Source organism: Bacidia gigantensis (genome assembly GCF_019456465.1).
Source record: "Bacidia gigantensis strain McMullin 20006 chromosome Unknown contig_255, whole genome shotgun sequence".
NCBI lineage: Eukaryota > Fungi > Ascomycota > Lecanoromycetes > Lecanorales > Ramalinaceae > Bacidia > Bacidia gigantensis.
In genome coordinates this window covers 1283117-1304021 of record NW_025408605.1, presented here as the reverse complement: position 1 = coordinate 1304021, position 20905 = coordinate 1283117, and the positions used below count along the sequence as shown (strand labels likewise).

Here is a 20905-nt window from a genome sequence, read left to right as displayed (position 1 = left end):
TCCTCAGATACTCGAAGCAGAGACACGTCCCAGCGCCTAGCAAGGATTGGATACCAACCTCCGATGCATATTTCAGTGGTGCTACTTGCAGGGGGCGCAGCGCTCAGATCTCGCCGATGTTGTGAGGCAGATATTTAGAAGCTGTCAACCTCATCTCTCCACCTTCTTGTCGGCTTTCTTTGCCTATTTTCATATTTTGAAATCGTTCACGTCCACCATTGCCAAAATCACTGATGCCTACGGCTCCGCAACTTTTGGGAATTCATGAGTTACACAACTCCGGCGAAAGCGCCAAAATCGAGTTCGTGCAGCCTCCCTTTTGAAAAATACATCAAGAAAGTCCAAGTCGACGCGATGGCTAATTGATCAATCATATTTCAGTATCATTGCAGTCCATGGACTTAATGGTAATGCCAAACAGACCTGGACGAAGGACGACGTATGCTGGCTCTGTCATCCCGACTTGCTCCCCAATTACATGCCGAACGCTCGTGTGCTCGCGTGGGGCTACAATGCGAATGCCATTGCCTTGAAAGATAAAAGCACTTCATCGAATCGGATCCTCCAGCATGCGCAGACACTCGTCGCTCAATTAGCTGCGGACCGTGAGGTGCGTTGCACTCACGGTCAGCGTTAACCGCAACGCTAATGTCTAGAAGCTCGAAAATGCGTCCAAAAGACCGCTTATATTCCTTTGCCACTCTCTAGGCGGTATCGTAGTCAAGCGTGTAGGCTCCATCCAAGGACCAATCATCGGAGCTGCTGACCCTGGAGGTAGGCATTAGCCTATGCTGAATCTCACAAGTCCTACAACCTAGCCCATATATACCGCATCTTTACATCAACATACGGTCTCATCTTTTTCGGCACCCCCCACAACGGTGCCAGCAAAGCACATCTGCTCTCTTTTCTGGAGAAAATGACAGCTTTAACGGTCCCGAAGAGATTTTTACAGACTGACTCGGCGTTGGTTCGCGCTCTTCGGGAAGATTCAGAGACGTTGCAAAATATCACTGATCAATTTGTTCCGATAATGGGACGCTTTCGGATGATGTTTCTTTGGGAGCAGGAACGAACGGATCTAAAGTACACAAGAGAATACATTGTTGAGGAAACGAGTGCTGCGCCCATGCTCAGCGGCGATATTGAGGTATGTGATATCGTGGCTCGAGTGCAGGTAGTTTAGGCTGTCAACAAATTTTTTGAGGTTTGCAGCGCTGACTCGAACAGAGATCAGGCATTGCGTCTGATCACCAAGGAATGTGCAAATTCGTAAATAAAGAAGATCAAGGTTTCAGGGTCGTAATTGCAGTCCTGAAAAGGTATATGAGCGATTCGCCAACTGCAATAGAAACGAGGCATCAAAAGGCCGAACAGTCGACCAAACAAAGCAGATTTGAGGAAGCAAGCGAGTTGATCAGAGGTTTGTGACGATGGTCACTGCACCGGCCTCTGCAGTGAGTCATTGAAATGATACTTTTCAAGCAGTTCATGTCGTCCCGTCAATAAGACCTTCTCTATTCTTTTGTCTTTTTTCCGAGACGTATCTCCACGATCTTCCAAAACCTGACGTCAACAATGCTTTGGCGGTTTGACCATAACTTGGCCAACTAGTGATGCTCTTCAAGGCAGTGCTCACTTCTTGAGTCAATGAAATCTGCTCCTCACCGGCAATTCTTCGCTCGAATTGTCCACCCAGACTGCGCTTCACTCGTGACGGATCGTCGTCACTTGACTGTTCCATCATCTTGGTGAACTCTGCTCCCGGTATTTGATACTTGGATTGATATTGGAAATATATTTTCTCGCGAAACGACTTTGGCAGTCGTCTCACCATATTACCGCGCTTCTGGGGATCCATATCTTGTTCAAGCTTTGCACTTGTCTCATCATCTTCCATCCAAGAAGGAGACGTACAACGCGAGTCTTGAAATGAGACATTGGGGAGGTTTTCAATTAGAGGCGCGTACAGGCGACGGAAATTCACCAGTTGGTGACGAACTATGTTGGTAACTTTGTTCAGATTCTCTGCTCCTAAAGACATGCGCGGATCTCCTAGATAAGAGAAGCCTGCTATAGTCTTGTACAAATCTTCTTCGGTGAATTTTGGGGGGAGGAGAAGGAGTGCTGTTCGTACAGCTGAGATAAGGTTGACTTGGTTCGCAAGCCTGACTCGTGGGTCATCACGTAATATCTTGACAGGTTTCTGTAATCGTCCCGCCAGGTAGAGTGTGTCCCACTGGGAAAGGTCTCGGTACAGAGTGTCGAGATTCACCACACCGTATTTAATAAGTGTGCCATTGATGGTAATGAATGGATTGAAGTAAACTCCAGCTCCCCACTTGTCCTGTACATGTGACACTGCCGAAGAGCCAAGAGAGCCCAACAGAGAATAATGATTCCTGTGCTGGTGCAGGTTTAGCGAATGCCAATGCTGCGTATAAGAAACACCAAAGATGAAGTCTATCATTTTGCCATTGCCACCTTGAACCTTGGATATAGCAGGGCTAGGATCAGGGTGCGCAGCTGTCGGCTTAGGGTGTCTCGAAGCCGTTTGAGGAAAGACCCCAGACCCATAGGCGAAGGCATACCGAATGGGCGCTTTGAATTGCCAAAGAATCTGTCGTAGAGCTTCCTTAAATTCTTGATTGATCACGATATGCTGATTGACACCAAAATTTGAGGAAGGAAGGTCAGCAAATGCTGATATGTTGTAGTCAGGGTTCTCATCCCAATCAGGTGGCAGCTCGATAGGTCTGGTAGAATTCTGTTGGTTTGGGCTGGGAGAGCGGCCTGGAGGATGCGGTGAAAAAGAACTTTCTGGAGAAGCAGAGTCCGGTAGTGGTGCCTGATTGCCGTCTTTTCCTCTTTCTTCCGGTGGGACTGGAGGCTTGGTAGAAGCCCATCTCGCAGAATTGTTTATCTTCGTGAACACAGTCCGAGTATGCCATTCGACTGCAGCAAACCCAAGGCCTGAAATGGTCAATCGCTGACATCCTGTTCGTAACTAGATGCCGAGATTGTCAGCTCTACATTGCTGCATTAAGCCGGACGGCGTCTTACAGAAGCCAAGCTTAAGTACATTCTGCGCTCAAACCAGGCATAGAGTAGGATTATGGCGAATGCTGAAGCTCGTGTTGCGTAGCTTTAACCAGTCCGCAATCCATAACAGACCTGTAGCAGGTCTGCGTACGATTGACGATGACTGCAAGGCAGGAACGACTGCCATGCTGGCAATAGGCAACTGGTACGTTCCTCAATGCACGAGAATCCCGTGGGCAAAGAGCCCAGACCGAGTTGCGGAAGTCTCAGCACGCCAAGACTTTGGTATTTACGCGGATTTCGCGAGTAAATAATGGACAGAATCACGTCGATTGCCAACGTTGAGTGGGCATTGCGCAGTCATCAATGACTTCGTAGACGATATTGGATGCTTGATAATCTCCAATCAACTTGCTCTCGACAGAGAGGACACGCGCTTACTCATAATGGAAAGCTACGCTGCTCGACTTGCATCTTTCAATGCAACCCATCCTGCTACAAAGAAGAGAGCGTCCGATCCCAAAGGGACCAAAAAGCTCAAGTGGCCTCATAAGAATCCTTCTCCACCTCGAGTAAGGCTCAAACTCCACACTAAAAACCGAGTTGACATCTCGCAGCTTGCGCAAGCCGGCTTCTACTACCAACCAAGCTCTTCTAATCCGGATAATGTAACCTGCTATCTTTGCGAGACCAACATCGATCAATGGGAAGCAACCGATGACCCTCTTGATGAGCATCTTGCGCATGCGAAAAGCTGTGGCTGGGCTGCAATAGCTTCAGTAGAGAGAGCAATTGAGAATGGCGAACAAGATGTGCCGAACCCAGCGTCCGAGGAAATAATCCAAGCTCGTATGGCGACCTTCTCTTGCGGATGGCCCCACGAAAGCAAAAGAGGCTGGCTTTGCAAGATCCAAAAAGTAGACAATCCCAATTGCCACTGTGGGCTATCCCGCTAAAGATTGTGTAGCTTGTTGATGCCGGCTGGCATTACTGTCCATCCCCGGAGAGCGACGATTACGTTCGATGTTCCTACTGCAGTCTCGGTCTTGATGGATGGGAGCCGAAAGACAATCCTTAGTAGGTCAAACATTAGTCAATAGTCTTCATTGGTGCTGATATTAACAGTGAGGAACACGAACGGCGCTCGCCGGATTGTTTGTTTTTCAAATCAGTTGTCACGGCAAAACCTCAGAGTGGAAAACGGAAGAAGAAGGAGCGAGGGTCCAAAGCCTCACGCATGTCAACACAATCTAATTTCACCGTCGCGTCAGAAGCACCATCAATTGCAGAAATTGAATTGGCTCTAGACGAGAGCACATCCCAAACGGCTGCGCCAACTCCGAAAGCGAATATCAAAAAGGGTAGCAAGAAGGGCACCAAGGGTAGAAAAGCCGCTAGCAAGAAAATGGCACCTGACAGAAATGTTGAGGAGACTAATCTAGCGACCAGCCATCTGGAGCCCGAAGACGATGACTTTTCTGTCAAGATCGATCAAAGTCCAGAGTCAATACCGAATGGGAAAAAGCGGAAGAGCCAGCAAATTAGCACCGAGAACAAGGAGGCAATAATGGAGCAGGGCGCCGAATCACAGCCTCCACCTTCCAAACGTAGAACCACCAGAACAAGAAGTAGCGTTACAACTACCCACCACGCTTTCGAGCCGACTTCACAGATAACGGATCAGGACATCCAGATGACCGATGTTGAGCCTGATCCTGCGTCCTTGCCGGAGGCTTATAAGAAGTCAAAGAAAGGTGGAAAGAAGCGAGGCACATCAGCGCCACGAAAAACATCCGCAATGTCCGCGGCATCTAAAGCTTCGCTGCGCATGGCGATACCGGATGATGACGAGATAGACGCAGCACTAGAGCTTGATCTTGAGAAACCTTTGACTGATGAAGAAATGGAGGTCGAAATGGGTAATGGACAATCATCAAAAGGGCGACGACTAACGCGCACCAAACCCGGCTCAAAGAAAGTGGCAGCGTCCGTCGCGCCAACACGGAGGACAACAAGAGCAAGCACTGTTCCAGTGCAAGAACCTTCGTTGGAATTTGATCTGAGTCAACCTCCACCAACTGCTACCTTTGAAGACGTCAATGATGAAAGATTCTCGGAGCCTCCAGATGACTTCGGGCTTGACGAGCTCCCTGCAAAGAGAACGACTGGCAAAAAGACAGGGAAGAAGACAGCGGCAAAGCTTACGACGCAAGCAACAGAAGCAGTACTTAAGCAAGATGTAGACGTGCAACCTGTGACAATCGAAAACGACGTGTCTAGAACCGCACCAACACAGAAAGAGCCACAGAGCAGCCAGAATTCGCGACAGAGGCCAGCCCCTAAACCACGTGTGTCCATAGAACACGATTCACATATTTCTCTTGATGACACGCAGACTCTAAGAGATGACTCTGGTCATGAGACGGACGCCAGTGTTGCTACTCAAGGAGATGGTGACGGGGAAAACAGAGCTCCAAGTAAGAGAGGAAAGAAAGGGATGAAGGTGCAACCAGCCCGAAGAAAGAAAGAACAAAACCTTCAAGCAGAGAACGTCGAAATCAGCAATGCAAACGTTGAAAGGGGACAATCGGCACTTGAGGTTGAGGTGACTGACCATTCCAACATGATGAACAAGATTGCAGACCAGAAGAGGGCCACCATACCAACAAAACCGGCAAGGGCTGCTCCAAAAAAGACAGCCAAGAGCAAGAAGGGTGCCATCAAAGTCAAAGCGGCGGAAAGGGATCCTTCTCTGATACCTGCTGTGCTGGAGGCACCTAGCTCACCACCAGCTCCAAAGGAATTGACGCCTGCCGTTTCGCCACAGTCCTCAGACGCGGAAAACCAACCTCCTTCATCCCGTCCATCTGCTCTGCGTCCTCCGCTTGAGCTAGCATCAGCTTCGAAATTGCAGCCGACTCGCATCCCTTTGGCCACTTCAACACCGACGTGCTCACCCTCTAAGAATACGTTCTCAAGGCTGCAGTCAACCGTGCCATGGACAGCAGCCGATCTAGAGCGAATTTTTCACGGATCTCCGGGTGTCCATAAGGAGAACATTCCTTTTGCCTTTGGTAGCAGTGCCAATATAGGTGCATTGACAAGCCCAGAGAAGAAATTGACCGTCGAGCAATGGATCCAGAACAGGGCGCATCTCGGAGAAGAGAGCCTTCGGGCAGAATGTGAAAGGGTGGTGGGGAACTTTGAAGGTGAGGGCATGCGAGCTCTGCAAGCTCTTGAAGGTATTATATGTGTTGAGTAGAGATGTTTGATAAGATACTCCAGTAAAAGCGAACGTTTCTTTGCCAAATGCATCCTTTCTCTTGGTGCAGTTCTGTTCGCAAATGTTTCACAGCTGTCAATGTGCCCTTGCCCACCAGAGCGCTTTTCTCGCGGTGAAGAGAGAAAGCAACCACAAATTAAGCCCAAAACTTACCACCAGCGCCAAAGCTGCCCAGCAAATGGCAGACTTGATCACCACCTTCACCAGCTTTCTAACCTTCAATTTCAAAAACCTCCCCTTTCGCCACCGCATGTTCCTGAGACCTCCACAAGTCTGCCCAACGACTACCTCACATCCCCCCAGTCCATCTTTGCACTCTGCATGATGTCTTCGTGCCTCCATGATCTCCCGGACCTGCAGGTTTCGACAAAACATCTCATCAGTCTTGAGGATGCATTTGCCGTCCGGACAAGGGAGGTGGCGCTCGTGTCGCGAGATCAACCAATTGACTTTTGCTTCTATTTTCTGGGTGCGTGATTGACAGTCGACCAGAGAGTGGAAGTGAGGATGCGTGTGCTTCAGTGCGAGCAGATCGGGGTATGGGAGTTGAGGGAGGAGGATGGTGTGGATTTCGGTGGGAAGGGAGAGAAGTGGGGAGGGATCAGTTGGTGGGGATTTGGGTTCAGAAGAGGAGGATTCTATGGGGATCTTCATGTTGTTTTTAGAGGTATGAAAATGTGCTGTGAGAATGAGGTTGCGATTAATGGTGGACATGCATACTTATGTGAATGCTATTTGTGGGTGCCTAGTTAGGACGCTCAGGCCAGATTTTGGTAAACGTGGCGAAATCGTGCGACAGACACCACACATAAGATACCCTACGCTTTCTTGGTTAGATGAATAATCATTTCACGGCATGCGAGGGTTCTTGAGTTGGGTGCGATGTGTATGAAGGTGAGATGGTGGTCACTTGGCGAGGAATGTTTCACAAGCCGAAAGCTCCCACCCCGAGATCAAAATATTGACAAGAAAATATATGTACATTATAGAACACATTTTGCTCTCACCCCGAACACGAGGCTTAATTTTTCCAATCAGGCATCCATTTCCATCAATGCAGCGTCATCAATGTCGTCGTCATCATACTCATCAATACCGTTGAGGCCATTTGCATGCCCATTCGTTGCATCTTCGTCAACCTCCATCTTCCCATTCTGCAATTCTCGAATCTTTTCATCTTGCATCTTGTCCACATGCTTCTGTAGATCCTTTAAGCTCCACGTAGATATTCCATCCTGGTCTTTGCCACTAAACGGCTGCGCCATCGTCCTCAAGAACTTCTTCGCACTAGCAGTTGCCATGTCGGTACTCAGGCCTGTATCACTCTCTAGTAAGGCTTGATTGATCCACTTGGGCAGCTGTGATCGCTTCTTCTGAAACCTCCTATCTGCTAACACCATTACTCCGTAATCATCCTTCCCTCGAAGTACTCGACCCAGGCATTGTGCGGCGTGACGCATCGCGTCGAAAGAAAGGAAGTCATTCTCTCGAATACGATAGGTCTCACGAAGGAATTCGAGACGAGCTTTTAAGATGCGGGATTCTGTGTACTGAAAGGGCACGCCTATGCACAGCACTGTACGTCCATAGTGGTGATCAAAGTCGATGCCTTCGCTGACTTTGCCTCGAGCGACGCAGAGAAGTATAGCACCTCGGCCATTGCAGCAAGCTGTGCGATATGTCTCAAGCGCTAAGGAGGTCTCTTGCGAGTCAGGGGTCTCGACCAGGATCAGCTTGTATTTCCAGATTTCGTCCAGCGTACCCATTCCTTGCCACATGCTTATGATACTTTCCATGTAGAGATATGAGGGAAAGAACACGACAATGCCATCTGGAGTGATTTTGCTGAACTCCATTAGTAGTGCGCCGTAATTTCGTACAACACCGGGCTCATTGCGGATTTGGAATCCGGATGATATAGCGGATTGATCAGAGCCTCTAGTGACGATCATGGGAAGGAAAGAGCGTCGAGCGAGAGTCATACTGTAAGATTCTTGCACAACGGTCGTAAACCCGAGCATCTTAGGATACATTTCCAGGGGGGATATGGTCCCTGAAGTTATGATAACGGAAGAGAAACGATCGAATACAGGTTTGATAGCAATAGCGGCGTCGAGACAAGTGAAATGAAGGATAGGATTCGGTACGGTAGCACTTTCGGATTCGTAAGGCTCAAGAATCAACAGGAAGCCTTTGTCGTAGGTTGCAGCAAGAGTGGCGAACGTAGCTACTTCTTGTAAAGGCTGATAGTCCTCAATGTTTGTAAGTTCAAGGGTGCGCACTAGAGAGGTGAGTCGTTCAGCACAGAATCGGAGGGGTTTTTTTTCGATGAAGGTGAGCTCTTTCAGATGCTGTAGAAAGGACGGCGGGGTCTCTGAAATGACATGAAGCACTTTCATGCGTGTTTTCAAATACTCGACGAAGCGCTTGAGAAACGCTACAAAATGTTCCGCTCTTCTTATGTTTCCCGGAACGGCCTCTTGGAGTAGGTCATCTGGGAGTACTGGATTCGACATGAAAGCACCCTCCTCTCGAGCTTCGTCTGCACCCCTGAGACCTTCCACTAATTTTGAGTATTCGCTTTGTAGCTTCTCGGCATCTGAAGATCGCATTTCAGTGATCTGTTTCTCAAGGTTGTTGGCGCCTCGAGTCGCTTTTCGCAACGAGTCCTCGGTCAAATCGATACTCAAAGACTCTATGCATACATTGTCAATGTTGTGAGCTTCGTCAAAGACAACTATGCAGTCTTTAGATAGCTCTTTGCTGACTCTTTCTGCAATCTTCGGGTCAAGGAGGTAATGATAAGAATAGATTATTACGTTGCAGAAAGACATCTAGATATATCAGTATTTTGTAGGATGACAGGAACCGGACATTCGATTTACCATCCGCCGGCAAGAGAAGTAAGGACACTGTTTATGCTGCTCACCATACTTAAGCATACCGTCGAGGGTGAAGACTCCTGGAGGAACGAGATTATGAGGTTCAAGAAGATCTAAGTTGTCATGATAGATGCAGACATCGACATCTTCACCCCTCTCTTTCTTTTCCTTTACGAAGCCCGCTGTCAAGCTTCGACATCTGGCGTCAACAACGGAACCGCTCTTCTCTCGTTTTACAGAAGGATGAAGGCACAAATTTTTTCTACTGGTCAATCCTAAGCCTCTAAAATCCTCTTCCTCACCTAGTTGATCTGCTCGATACTTCATTAGGGCTTTCAACTCCGCTAAAGCTTTCTCAATTTCGGACATGGTACGTGAACAGTAGATCAATTTTCGATGTTCAGGATAATACATTTGATAAGCTACAATTAAAGAAAGCAGGGAGACTGTTTTTCCAGTTCCTGACGGCATTTCCAGGACGCAGTGTCCACCTGCGTCCAGGGTCCTCTTGAGATCACACATATAGGCATACTGCTCGGGGTATATACGCGGATATGGGAACAGTATAGGCAGATCCCTATCATGATAAGATCAATATTCTTGGACATTTGTCATCACGACGGCCTACATACTCGATATTGAACTTCATGGTGTCCAAATATGAAGAAATCTCGACCCTCTAAAGCAATTAATGCGTAGCTTGCGTGGATGATGATTCAAGTTTGACTCACCGAGGGCACGCTTCCTCTTCATCACATTCGGCGCTAATGCAAGGGCTAAGATAAGATAAGATCCCCAGTGATGACGCATTCCGCGGTTTTTATTAGGGATTCCATAATCATTGGTTTTACATATTCACCAGCCAATTGTCACAAGGTTCTGCTGCCGTCTGTTCTTCAAAATGAACAAAAAAGGCTTCAAATCGCAGGCGTCCTCCAGCAGAGCTGTCTCCGGCGCATTTGGGAGCCTCCCAGATAGATCTTTACAAGATGCCAGTGCCTCTAGCTTTGGTGGTGTTGCCCAATCTGTCCTATCTCATGTCTACGAGCCCCCAGACCTCAATGCAATCTCTGATCCAAATCTGGTGGTTGCATTCAAGAATTTGCAGAAGAAAGACAGCACTACCAAGGCCAAGGCTCTGGAAGAGATACAGCAATATATTCAAATGCCGCAAGATCATGAACTTGGGTATGAGGAGGCAATCCTAGAGGCCTGGGTGCGTCTTCTTGGAAGAGCCTGATCGAAGAGAAAGTAACATGAGTTGTTGCTACAGATAAAGGTGTATCCCCGCACTTCTATAGAAAACTCCCGCCGAGTCCGACTACTGGCTCATACTGTTCAAGGATATATTGCTATATCATATGGTAAGCGTATCGCCCGACATTTGTCGCAGCTTGTCGGCCCCTGGTTGGCAGGTATCTACGACAATGACAAGTCTGTCAGTCGAGCCGCCCAGGATTCATTCAAGCATGTATTCCCTTCCGAGGAGAAGTATCTCAGCATTTGGAGGCTCTATCAAGTAGATATTGCTACGTACACTAGTAATATAATCATGAATGAATCACCAAATACGCTGAGCGATGAGCGAACGACAACATCTGACGACGCTATGTCAAAATATACCAGGGCCCTCGGAGCAGTTATTGCCATGCTGATGACTTTAATTGGTAGGCATATATCAGATCTAGCGACGTTTATGGTTGCTGAAGCCTTCCAGAGACTCTGCCTGATGCCGATACTGCGAAGAGCAATCTCGAAATCAACGCGATCCTCAATAGTCCTGAACTCTGGAAACTTGCATCATTCTCTGACCCCTTCGTGCGCCGCTCAATCTACAAATTGTTAATTACATGTCTTGACCGGCGAAAAGAAGCTCTCGATCCTCGAGTACTGAGTTCGAATGTTTTGACTTCCGCATTACATAGCGATCAGACTGGATCTGCTTACGACTATGCCAATAGTTTAGTCCAACTTTCATTGAAAGCCCCATCTGTGTGGACAGATAACTATAGTGGAACAGCCAAGAAGTCTGCCAAAAACCGGCTTTCATACTTCCTACGTAAAGGATCTCGAGGTGGATCTCCGGGCTTCTGGAGGTTTATCGAGGAGCTTGTAAAGCACCTGCCGAATGAGCTCTTACAGGAGAGAACTCATCCTGACCTTCCAGAAGACACGAAAGACCAGGCCGCCTCGCATTTCGTTATCCTAGACGCACTGCACGAGGGTGTCATTAATCGGGATGAGCAACGTTTAAATTCTGATGCAGCGTGGGCGGCATACCTGGCTGCATCGCAGCGTATTTCCATCTCGCTGGATGATAGTAGCAGCCCATCTTTCGTCGAGTCGTATCTTGCTCCACTACTCGCGCACTACATTAAACCTTCGGCAGGCCTGGGCTCCTGGTCAATGACTGGGTCGCAGCCTCAACAGCTGTGTCTTGAGGCTTGCTTATTGATCCTGGAAAAAGACGAGAGTCTACTCGTAAAGCAGCTGGAAACCATATCTTCACAGATTATAGAGGATCTCAAAGTGTCCCATCCCGAGCAATCAAAGGATTATACAAAGTCTCAAGATTCGCTTGCCAATGAAACTTCCCGTTGGTATACTCTCATGTCTTTGCTCACTCAAGAAGTAAAATTTTCTGCTAAGCTTAGCACATCTGAATGTTTGCAATCTTGTTTGCAGTCTGAACTCGGAGCAGCAGTCTCAGTCCTACGTAACAGGAATGGGAAGCCTTATGGCGCCGCATCTACGATTGTCTCTGCTCTTCACCTTTTATCAACAATGATCGCTTCAAATAAATCAATTAGGAGTCTTCTCGAGCATTTTGGTAATGTGGATGTTCCCTCCCTGACCCTCTCGCCATCGGCAAAACATCTAGTCCACGTTCTTGATCTCCTACGTGACACGTGTGATGTGGATCTTGGATATCATAGATCCCTTGAAGCGGTCGTACAAGCACCTCAGTCGCCTCAGAAGACCGCAGCTTTGGAATGCTTTTTGTCCTTCTCTACTATTGCTTCAAATGAAATGCTGCAGTCCGTCGTTCTACAAAGCTTGCAGCAAGCTCTCGATCACGATTCAGCAAGCGACTGGACCTTGGTCACCAAAGCGTTCGCAAATCCTGAGGCACCCATGCACTTGACAGATGAAATATTGTCATCGCTCACACAGAGTCTTACTATCAATTCGCAGCAGCAGACCAGCCTACACGGGCTAGAGATTCTCCAGAAATCCTCTATCGGACATCTGAAAGCATATGCGACGTCACATAAGGGATCTGTATTGGTTTCAAGGCTACTCTATCTCGTCGATACTGCAGATGAAGCTTCGAAGAAGCGAGCAGCAGCCCTTGCTGGTGTGCTACAGTCAGCGATACCTATCATTGAAGGGCGGGATGGACTGGTAAACCCAAGTATCAGCATCATTCAACGAGCCTTTGATGAGATCGCGGCGGACTCTTTGTCGTGTGTATCTCGCTATACTATTTGGTAATCAGAGGTCACTGACAGCTCACAGTGTAATTTCGCTTACTGACCAGGCCCAAAAACTCTTCCAGCATGCCTCAGCCAACCATAAGGACGTCCTTATTGCAGAACTTCTGCCAAGCCAGTCTCAGTGGGCCGTTGCACTTGCTCCCTTTCTTGCAGCACGTCCAAATCCAGCCTTGATAGCCACAGCACCTTCAGGCCTTGCCATCGCACTGATCAAGTCCAACGACACAAAGGACACGACTGTCGCGCGTGATGCCCAGGGATATTCCCTCGCATTTAGACTAGCCTACTACGTAGTTCAAATGTGTCAGGCAGGCGACTTCTATACGCATGCAAGCGAAGAAATCCGAATCACCAATGCTGCGCATCTGGCGTTCTTTAGAGAACTTGCAAGTGTTAATGTAACCATTCAAGACTCTGTGCCTCTCTGGACAGCGTCTATAGCCGATATGGAGCTCGCACCCAGTGGTCTCATATTTCAGGTTCAGGATCTATTAGCTGACTGGTTGGACAAATCTTCAAATTCAGGCATTCATAAATCTGTCCAAAAGCAACTATTCGATGGGTCAGCTGGTAGTTCGTCGGCTTCGTACTTCTTTAGTAGAGCCTTTTCGAATGTCTCGACCGTTGCTTTCGATAAGCATGGTCAAATCGAAGACTTCCATCGCTCTCAGATCAAAGATGCGTTGAAAACACAAGATATATTCAAGGCTGCTGCTGCTATTCGGTCCGCCCCGATCAGCTCGGATACCACACATATCCTCAATGAGGTGCTCGCAAAGATGACAGACCTCGACTTTGCTAAGGAGCAAGCCAGAGCTCTTCAGCTTGTAGTACTGCTCAATTCGCTTCAGAACAATGAGATTCTCGAGAATGGATTGATGAATGACATTCCAAAGCAGCGCCTTGTATTTTTCGTGAAGCACGTCATAGAGGAGCTACCAAGAGTCTCAGTTCACATTCAGACTGGTATCCTTCAATGCTTACAAGATGCTCTAGTACCAATCTCTGAGATATATGGCTCCTTTTGGGGAGACTTACTCGTTCGAATTGGGCACCTTTTGCAAGGTACGGTATCTGACGAGACCATCCCTCTCGTGGCTGCCTTGCTACGGTTGCTAAGCCTGTTCCAGAAGGAATGGGTGGAGCAAGCTAACGATGATCTAATTGACGAGTGGAATGAAAGTCGATTGGCTCTTTCCGATTCTATACTGCAACTTGTTCACAAAATGAAAGGTATGACTTGCAATCTCTCGCCCCACTTCACATCATGTGATTCAATCTCTCACGTTATGTATACTATAATTCTCGTGCTTATTCTGGCCAGATCTACCGGACCATTCACATCTAGCGAGACACATCATTGATCGTATGCTCGGTAGACAGCTGGTCTATTTTGAGAGAGAATTATCCAACGATGCAGAAAGCTTGTATCCGGTATTGGCATCGGAATCAGAGCCACTTCAGATAGGAGCATATAAAATTCTACACAAAGCAATACCTTCCAGACAGGAGCAGATCTCCTTAGACAAAGCGCTAGATACGACACTTGTGGCGAAGCTACCCGACGAGCTTCTTTCGTTGGTGTTAGCTGTCCCTGACCCAGACGAGCTTGCTGCAGCAGATCTCAAGCGTGCACTCCCATCGTCATGGTGGGGTTTTCTATTAAGCTGGAAATTGATCTTCGACCATTGGACTACGGCTAGCAACGCCTTACAATCAGACTACGTTAAGAATCTACAAGAGGGTCAATACGTGCAAGACTTGCTAAGCGTTGCTGTCGATGTTTTGATTTCCTCTCGCCATAAGCCGATCGACGGTTCAAAACACAGGTTCGGGGAATATGACCCAGACCACATGTTTTTCGATAGAGAAGCCGATCTTCATTGGCTTTTGATCCACCTATACTACTTATCCCTCGTCCATCTACCCTCTCTCGCGAAAGCCTGGTGGCGGGACAACACTACACGCCAAACCAACCTCGCCGTGCAAACCTGGACCGAGAAACACATCTCCCCTCAAATCATTTCTTTGGAGCTATCCGCTGTCAAAGAATGGGCCTCACAGCAAGAGGATACTACGGATACTTCCCTCACTGTCAAGGTCTCCCACCCGACGCGCGAGATTACTGCTGCGGTCCCTGTCGATGATAGAATTTCCTCTATCTCCGTCCGTCTACCAACGTCCTACCCACTCGCTCGTGCCGAGGTTTCCGGTGTCCAACGTGTCGGCGTTGCAGAGAACAAATGGCAGTCTTGGATACGCAATGCGCAGGGCCAGCTCACTATTTCAGATGGCGGCAGCAACGCGCTAATAGATTGTCTATTGGCATGGAGGCGAAACGTGACTGCAGCAATGAAGGGTCAGACGGAGTGTTCGATCTGTTACTCGGTTGTAGGTAGTGACAAGACGCTACCGAAGAAGGAGTGTCCGACGTGTAAGAATCGCTTCCATGCTGGATGTCTGTTCCGATGGTTCAAGAGCAGCAATTCGAGCAGCTGCCCGCTTTGCCGGAATACGTTTGCTTATTCATAGTTGACGCTTCACGTAAGGATGGATACATATGACAAAATGATGCATTGATTGGAAATCTCAGCTATGCATCAAGTTTACAGGACTGGGTATTGTGAGTGCTACATATCTCAAGAGACTACTTCACAACTCATATGCTTGTGCCTCGCTCAAAAATATACATAGCCTCGTTCACTGTTGCGTCAACGGCATGAAAACATCAAAACTTCCCGTTCCTACTTTACTCAACTTCCCCATCACAATCCTCGCGCTCGGGTTTTTCAATTCATCCCAGTCCCCCTCCAGCACCGCATCCCTCACAAATTGCGTCGTGGTTTCGAAACTAGCCTTCTGCAGTGGACTTACGCTACTTGCTAAACCTGTCCTATTGAACGGCTTGAAGCCTCCGCCTCTCGTCATAAAATCTGCGATGAGATTTAAATGCCGTAGGTCGACTTTGATGCTGTGACCCTTGAATACCGCGTCCATTTCTCTGATGAGAGTAGCACGCCCAGCTTCTATTCCATAAACCTCTATCATCTCCCAGATATCGTTGGTTAGTATGCGGTGGGGGTCCAGAATGCCTTGGTACTCATGCATAGCTCTAAGATTTACGCCTTGTGTGAGAACAATGGGTTCTTCTTCCAGCTTGTTTGTTTCTTCGTTCTTAACTTTCTCCGTAGTGTACGTACATGCGCCAATGTTTGGAATGTGCTGGATTATTGCTTTGTGGCACGCCTCTTCGACTAGAGGGAGAGGCAGAAGCTTGGCTGTGTTGATGTCGTATTCATATTGGATTTCGCACCATGCTGCACCTTTAGGATCGAACTTGAAGCGAGTCACGGCTCCCGATCGATCTTTAATACGGCCTTCACGTCTTTTGAGTCCCTCCTTTTGAGCTATGCGAATTTCATCCTCATCAGAACTATGATCTGCCTCGCTGCTTGCTCTCGATTGTAGTGGTTTTGGACTCCCGCCAAGGGCAGAGTCAATATCATCGTCTGATCCAGGCGTAGATTCTCGTCGTGCTTGCTTCGCAATACCCTCCTCGTCCGAATCAGGTGCGTCATAAGAAATGGCTTCTTTCTTATTGGCGCGTTGCTTGGCATTCGTACCATCATTGTCGCCATCGTCATCATCCTCATCCTTATCAACATCCATGTCGGCATCTGCAATGCCTCTAGCCTCCGTCTCTTTGCCCGAAGACTTGCCGATTTCAGGTTGACCGTCGCCCTCCTTGAGGAGTTTTGCGTCACCTTTCCTTGTCAGCTCCTTCTTGATCATACGTTCAAGTAATGTCACGAATTTCGTTTCGAGTGCATCCAGTACATCATGCTCAGTTATGGCGTACGTATCGCAGTATTCAGCTGCTGGATGAAGGTTGAGTTTGACCTTGTAAAGTTTGGCGGTCGAATGGGCAATTCCTTTACCAATTGACTCATGAACTTCCACACTATCCATAACCTCTGCTATGGTGAGCTTCGAGATTGCTTTTGCAAACATTTCTCCCGCTTCTTTTGAAAGCTCTGGAATTAGATGTAACGTCATGGTAGGTGTCGATATAGTCCGACTAGCAGTCATCAAAATCTCGCGAAGCCGTGGAATTCCCTGCGTGACATTCTTCGCAGCGTGTCCAGCCAGATGGAAAGTATTCAGCGTCATTTGAGTGGACGGCTCTCCGATGGACTGGCCGGCAACGACCCCGACAGGCTCTCCCGGATCTATAGTCGACTTGAGATATTTCACGTCCATCAATGACTTGAACGTTCTTTTGGTCATCTGGGCGTCCTTCGTCCTGTCATCACGCTTATCTTTAAGCCTGTAGTCAGGGTTAGCATCTGCGTATGCGTTTACCGCAGCAGCGAAGTTCTCTGAGGTACTACCAAGCGCACTCCCAGGGTTGTAAAGTGCCAAAGTCGGATCAATACAATCGAGTCGCCGTGACTTCCTGAATATTTTCATAGCCCTTTTACGGTGATCTGAAGCTCCTGCCTCCATCAATTTATCATATTCGTCTGCTAGATTCACGTTTGCCGCAAGAGACAAAAAGTTCTCTGCATTGAATCGAAAATCCGTAAGATACTTCTGCTTGCTGACGTCAAGACCGTCTTCACCATAAATGAATTGGACAATACTGCCGTCAGAATCTCGGACGGTAGCATCGTACTCCGACTTCAGTCCTTCCATACCCTTGATCAAGCACCTTTGTAGATAGCCAGACCGCGCCGTCTTCACAGCGGTATCCACTAAGCCTTCTCTACCCGCCATTGCATGGAAGTAATATTCCTGCGGCCTGATACCGGTCAGAAATCGGTTGGTAATATAACCACCAGCACGTATGTTGGTCTCAAAAGCCTTGAAAGAGGGAAGCGTCTTGCCGCTAACCATCACTGGTACGCGGCGACCCTCTAGATTTTGTTGCCCGAGATTGCACGAGATAAAATTAGCATTGACAGCTGACCCTTTTGCACCGGAAGTCGTCATTGTCTGCATCTGGTTTCTGGGAAATTGTTTGACAAGGCCAGAAGGCAAACACGATGCTGTAATCTGAGAAGATAGAGTGGAAGTGCGTGTGTTGTAAACATTGTCCATGCCTATGTGCTTATCGTCATCTCTAAAGACATCCTGAAGACGTTTATGTAGCTCATTTTCGTCTAACTGCGAGGACTCATCCAGTAACACGTATTTGGTTGCCACTTCAAAACCAGCAGACTCCGCTTCTTGGAGCTTTTCACGTCGTCTTGCATTGCCCAAAGGTGTAAGCTGAAGATCGTCCATGCCGCAGGTGAAAGCTCGCATGTGTAAGAACTTGGTCAAGAGTCTCCCAAGAATACTAAGAAGCCGCCCTGCAATGGCATGACCGTATGCCTCGTACACTGCATGGATGAAACCCCCTCCACTTGGTCCCAGATGAGCCTTATCTAAAACACCGCAGAGCAATTCTCCATCATCAATGACGACCCGGCTTTCCGAAGAATCGCCCCACCTTTCACCAGTCGTTTGTGACTCACCTTGCATGATAAGGCCAGGGTGGGTAGACGGTCTGATATTTTTGAGAACAGTGGTGACGACCTGCTTTCCGGTCCAAAGCACATTAGGCTTTACGACTGCTGGGTCAACGGTTTGTATTTTTTCTGAATTTATCTGGTCTTTTTCGGGCTTTAGGCAGCTACAGAGCAGTTGGTGGTAGTCTTCCCTGTCAAAGAAGGTATCTCTGTTCGACAACCACACACCCATCGAGATATGGTCTTGGATGAGGCCTCGAAGGGGTTTTCCAGACGTGGCAACAAGATACTGATGATCTGTGTCCGCAATCTGAAGCGCCTCAGCGCGAGCTATCTCGTTCTGAGGAAAATGCATGTTCATCTCGTCCCCATCAAAGTCAGCATTGTAAGTATTGCAATTTGCGTAATGCATGCGTATGGTTTTCTCGCCGGGCAGGATGCGCGTTCGATGAGCCATAATTGACGGCTTGTGCAGTGTCGGTTGCCGATTCATGAGCACAATATCTCCATTTGTCAAATGACGATGTACCTTTTTGTTTCTTGCTCCATTCACGCCTGTGCTTGACGGAGCAAGTAGTTGATTTGCGAGTGCTTGCCGCTCCTCAAATGTCTTTGACTTCAGATTTATGACTGAGCCATTCTCATTCTCGATAGCTGATGCCCCTGGCCACTTATCACTTCCATTCAAGACAGCTTCTTTTAGCTCATAGAAATTGTGATTAGTCACAGGCTCAGGGAATGTGAGCTTCTTTGCGAAGACTGGCGGCACACCGATTTCATTGACTTCAATTTCAGGGTCTGGCGAGATTACACTGCGGGCTGCAAAGTTTACTCTCTTCCCCATCATATTCATACGAAACAGTCCTTCCTTCTTTTCAAGCTTTTGCTTGATACCGTCCCGGCCCTGCTGGGCCTTGAAGGTCCTAGGGCCTTTATCACTATCGATCACGACATTTACACAGTCCTGCAATGAGACACATGCGTTTTGAAAATCCCTGAAAGTCCATTCTCTTTGGTTTGACGCTTGCTGAGAGCCATTGAGCACGCCGTTAATTTCGTGTATCCGATCACATTGACCAAGTATATTTTTGTATAGAGTATTTTCCCGGGCTTCGGCTAGCTCTCCTTCGCCAGTCCTAGCCTCAGGGCGGTACTTATTTGGTGGAACGAGAAGCGTCCGAATAAAAAACATGTCTACGCTGATCGGGTGCTTAGCACGGTGATTGTAAACAAGCTCCAGGATCTCCTTCTCCTGATAAAAAAGGTCTTCGAGCGTGATTTGGACTTCCTGAGGAGTAATATATTCTTGCGCCTGTTTAATTGAAGTCTTCGATTTGTGTGTCACGTTGATGGATGGATTTCGAACGACCTTGGTGGAGGCCAATTCATCTCCCGCCAAATTCATCTCAATATCTTCACCCTCTTCCTCAGAGATCAAGTCCTCTAGATCTAGCCCGATCGCCTCATCAAGATCTCTCTCCTCTCTTCTCTGCTCTTCACGTGAGCTACGGTCTTTAGCTGCTCTGACAAGAGGGTTGACGGCTTTATGACCATGCTGAATATTTCTTGTTCTGTGTCTGTCCGATAATACTTTTCGAAATATCTTGTTTACCTTGTCTTTTCGCCATCCGGGAGATATCCTGGAACGTTCAGTAACGTTCCTTCAAGCTAATCAATTGAGGTTACCCTTTGCAGTTTGAACAAGTCGTGATCTTAGGACTTGCGCTCAAGAATTGTTTGATGATCGTGCGGCGTCCTTCTGATACAGCTTCAATTTTGGTACTATCGAGTGTCTTGAGGTACAGCCTTCCACCGTTCTTCTTAATTGCCTTCTTTACAAAATTGTTGCGTCTTCTCTTCAGTTCCGTGACCCCTTCGTCTTCTGATTCGGCAGAGCCATCCTCACTGGCTTTCTCATCGAGACCTAAAGTCGTCTTTTTATGTCGTTTCGTGGTGATGTTCTCCAACTCTTCAACATCATCAATAAGTCCATATTCGAGTAAGCGCAGCTTACAAGTGTATCGATTTGTTTCTGAGGAGGAAAGCTTGAGCTTATGGCAGAATGCACATTTGGATTTTAGGAGTAAAAGAAGCTGTGGCATGAATAAAGGATGGTAAACAGGTTGCGGCAATTCAATATGACCGCAGTGGCCAGGACATCTGTGTTTGCCCAAATGGCATGTTGAGCACCTAGAACTAGATGAATATGAAGACTAGTAGAGAATGAGGATTGGTAGTACGCATTATCACCCCAAGCGCCCAGCGCAGTATCATACAAGCCTCCCGGTACAGGATGCAAGAGATTGTCGAATGTATAATGGTTCACCAATCGTTTGACGGAGACAGACCGAATTTCTTCAGATGTGAGGAAGCCGAAGTCTACGCGGCCTATAGAGGAGGCTACGGGCTGTGAAATGTTCATAGCAGCTCACACTTTCCATAGCAAGTAAACTATTTCGACATTCGAATTTCACAGCGAATCTAATGGTAAAGCGCTTGAGGAATACTTTCGCAGGACTTTTCTGGTGAATTGCGGAATTTATTCCGAAGTCTTAGACATTACAAGTGACCGAGCGAGCGTTCAATATCACGACCATGACTCAATGTTTGAAAACGTGATGCTGCATCCCGTAGTCCAGCATCGCTTGAAAGGGTGAGTGCACTTATCTCACATCGTTCTATCTCGTC

At 47.7% G+C, this 20905-nt stretch overlaps 6 protein-coding genes across 6 annotated transcripts; 3 read left to right on the top strand and 3 right to left on the bottom strand.

The window, feature by feature from the left end:
* Window positions 1-478: 478 nt before the first annotated feature.
* KY384_007135 (uncharacterized protein) lies at window positions 479-1431 on the top strand (the record flags this gene model as incomplete). The annotated part of the gene is made up of 3 exons (XM_044815627.1): window positions 479-610; window positions 779-1150; window positions 1231-1431. The coding sequence occupies 3 exons, from the start codon at window positions 479-481 to the stop codon at window positions 1429-1431; spliced, it is 705 nt and encodes a 234-aa protein (XP_044667501.1).
* A 58-nt stretch (window positions 1432-1489) lies between these two features.
* On the bottom strand, window positions 1490-3229 carry KY384_007134 (uncharacterized protein; the record flags this gene model as incomplete). The annotated part of the gene is made up of 2 exons (XM_044815626.1): window positions 1490-2973; window positions 3175-3229. The coding sequence occupies 2 exons, from the start codon at window positions 3227-3229 to the stop codon at window positions 1490-1492; spliced, it is 1539 nt and encodes a 512-aa protein (XP_044667500.1).
* A 259-nt stretch (window positions 3230-3488) lies between these two features.
* KY384_007133 (uncharacterized protein) lies at window positions 3489-6304 on the top strand (the record flags this gene model as incomplete). The annotated part of the gene is made up of 3 exons (XM_044815625.1): window positions 3489-3959; window positions 4010-4119; window positions 4168-6304. 3 exons carry the CDS (start codon window positions 3489-3491, stop codon window positions 6302-6304), a joined length of 2718 nt encoding a protein of 905 aa, XP_044667499.1.
* Window positions 6305-7359: 1055 nt separating this feature from the next.
* Window positions 7360-9856, bottom strand: RAD15 (DNA-dependent ATPase of the nucleotide excision repair factor 4 complex; the record flags this gene model as incomplete). Its single annotated transcript, XM_044815624.1, has 3 exons — window positions 7360-9159; window positions 9211-9784; window positions 9840-9856. The coding sequence occupies 3 exons, from the start codon at window positions 9854-9856 to the stop codon at window positions 7360-7362; spliced, it is 2391 nt and encodes a 796-aa protein (XP_044667498.1).
* A 252-nt stretch (window positions 9857-10108) lies between these two features.
* On the top strand, window positions 10109-15236 carry KY384_007131 (uncharacterized protein; the record flags this gene model as incomplete). The annotated part of the gene is made up of 5 exons (XM_044815623.1): window positions 10109-10423; window positions 10481-10874; window positions 10925-12674; window positions 12727-13937; window positions 14029-15236. 5 exons carry the CDS (start codon window positions 10109-10111, stop codon window positions 15234-15236), a joined length of 4878 nt encoding a protein of 1625 aa, XP_044667497.1.
* Window positions 15237-15404: 168 nt separating this feature from the next.
* On the bottom strand, window positions 15405-20319 carry KY384_007130 (uncharacterized protein; the record flags this gene model as incomplete). The annotated part of the gene is made up of 2 exons (XM_044815622.1): window positions 15405-19857; window positions 19904-20319. The coding sequence occupies 2 exons, from the start codon at window positions 20317-20319 to the stop codon at window positions 15405-15407; spliced, it is 4869 nt and encodes a 1622-aa protein (XP_044667496.1).
* Between the last annotated feature and the right edge of the window lie 586 nt (window positions 20320-20905).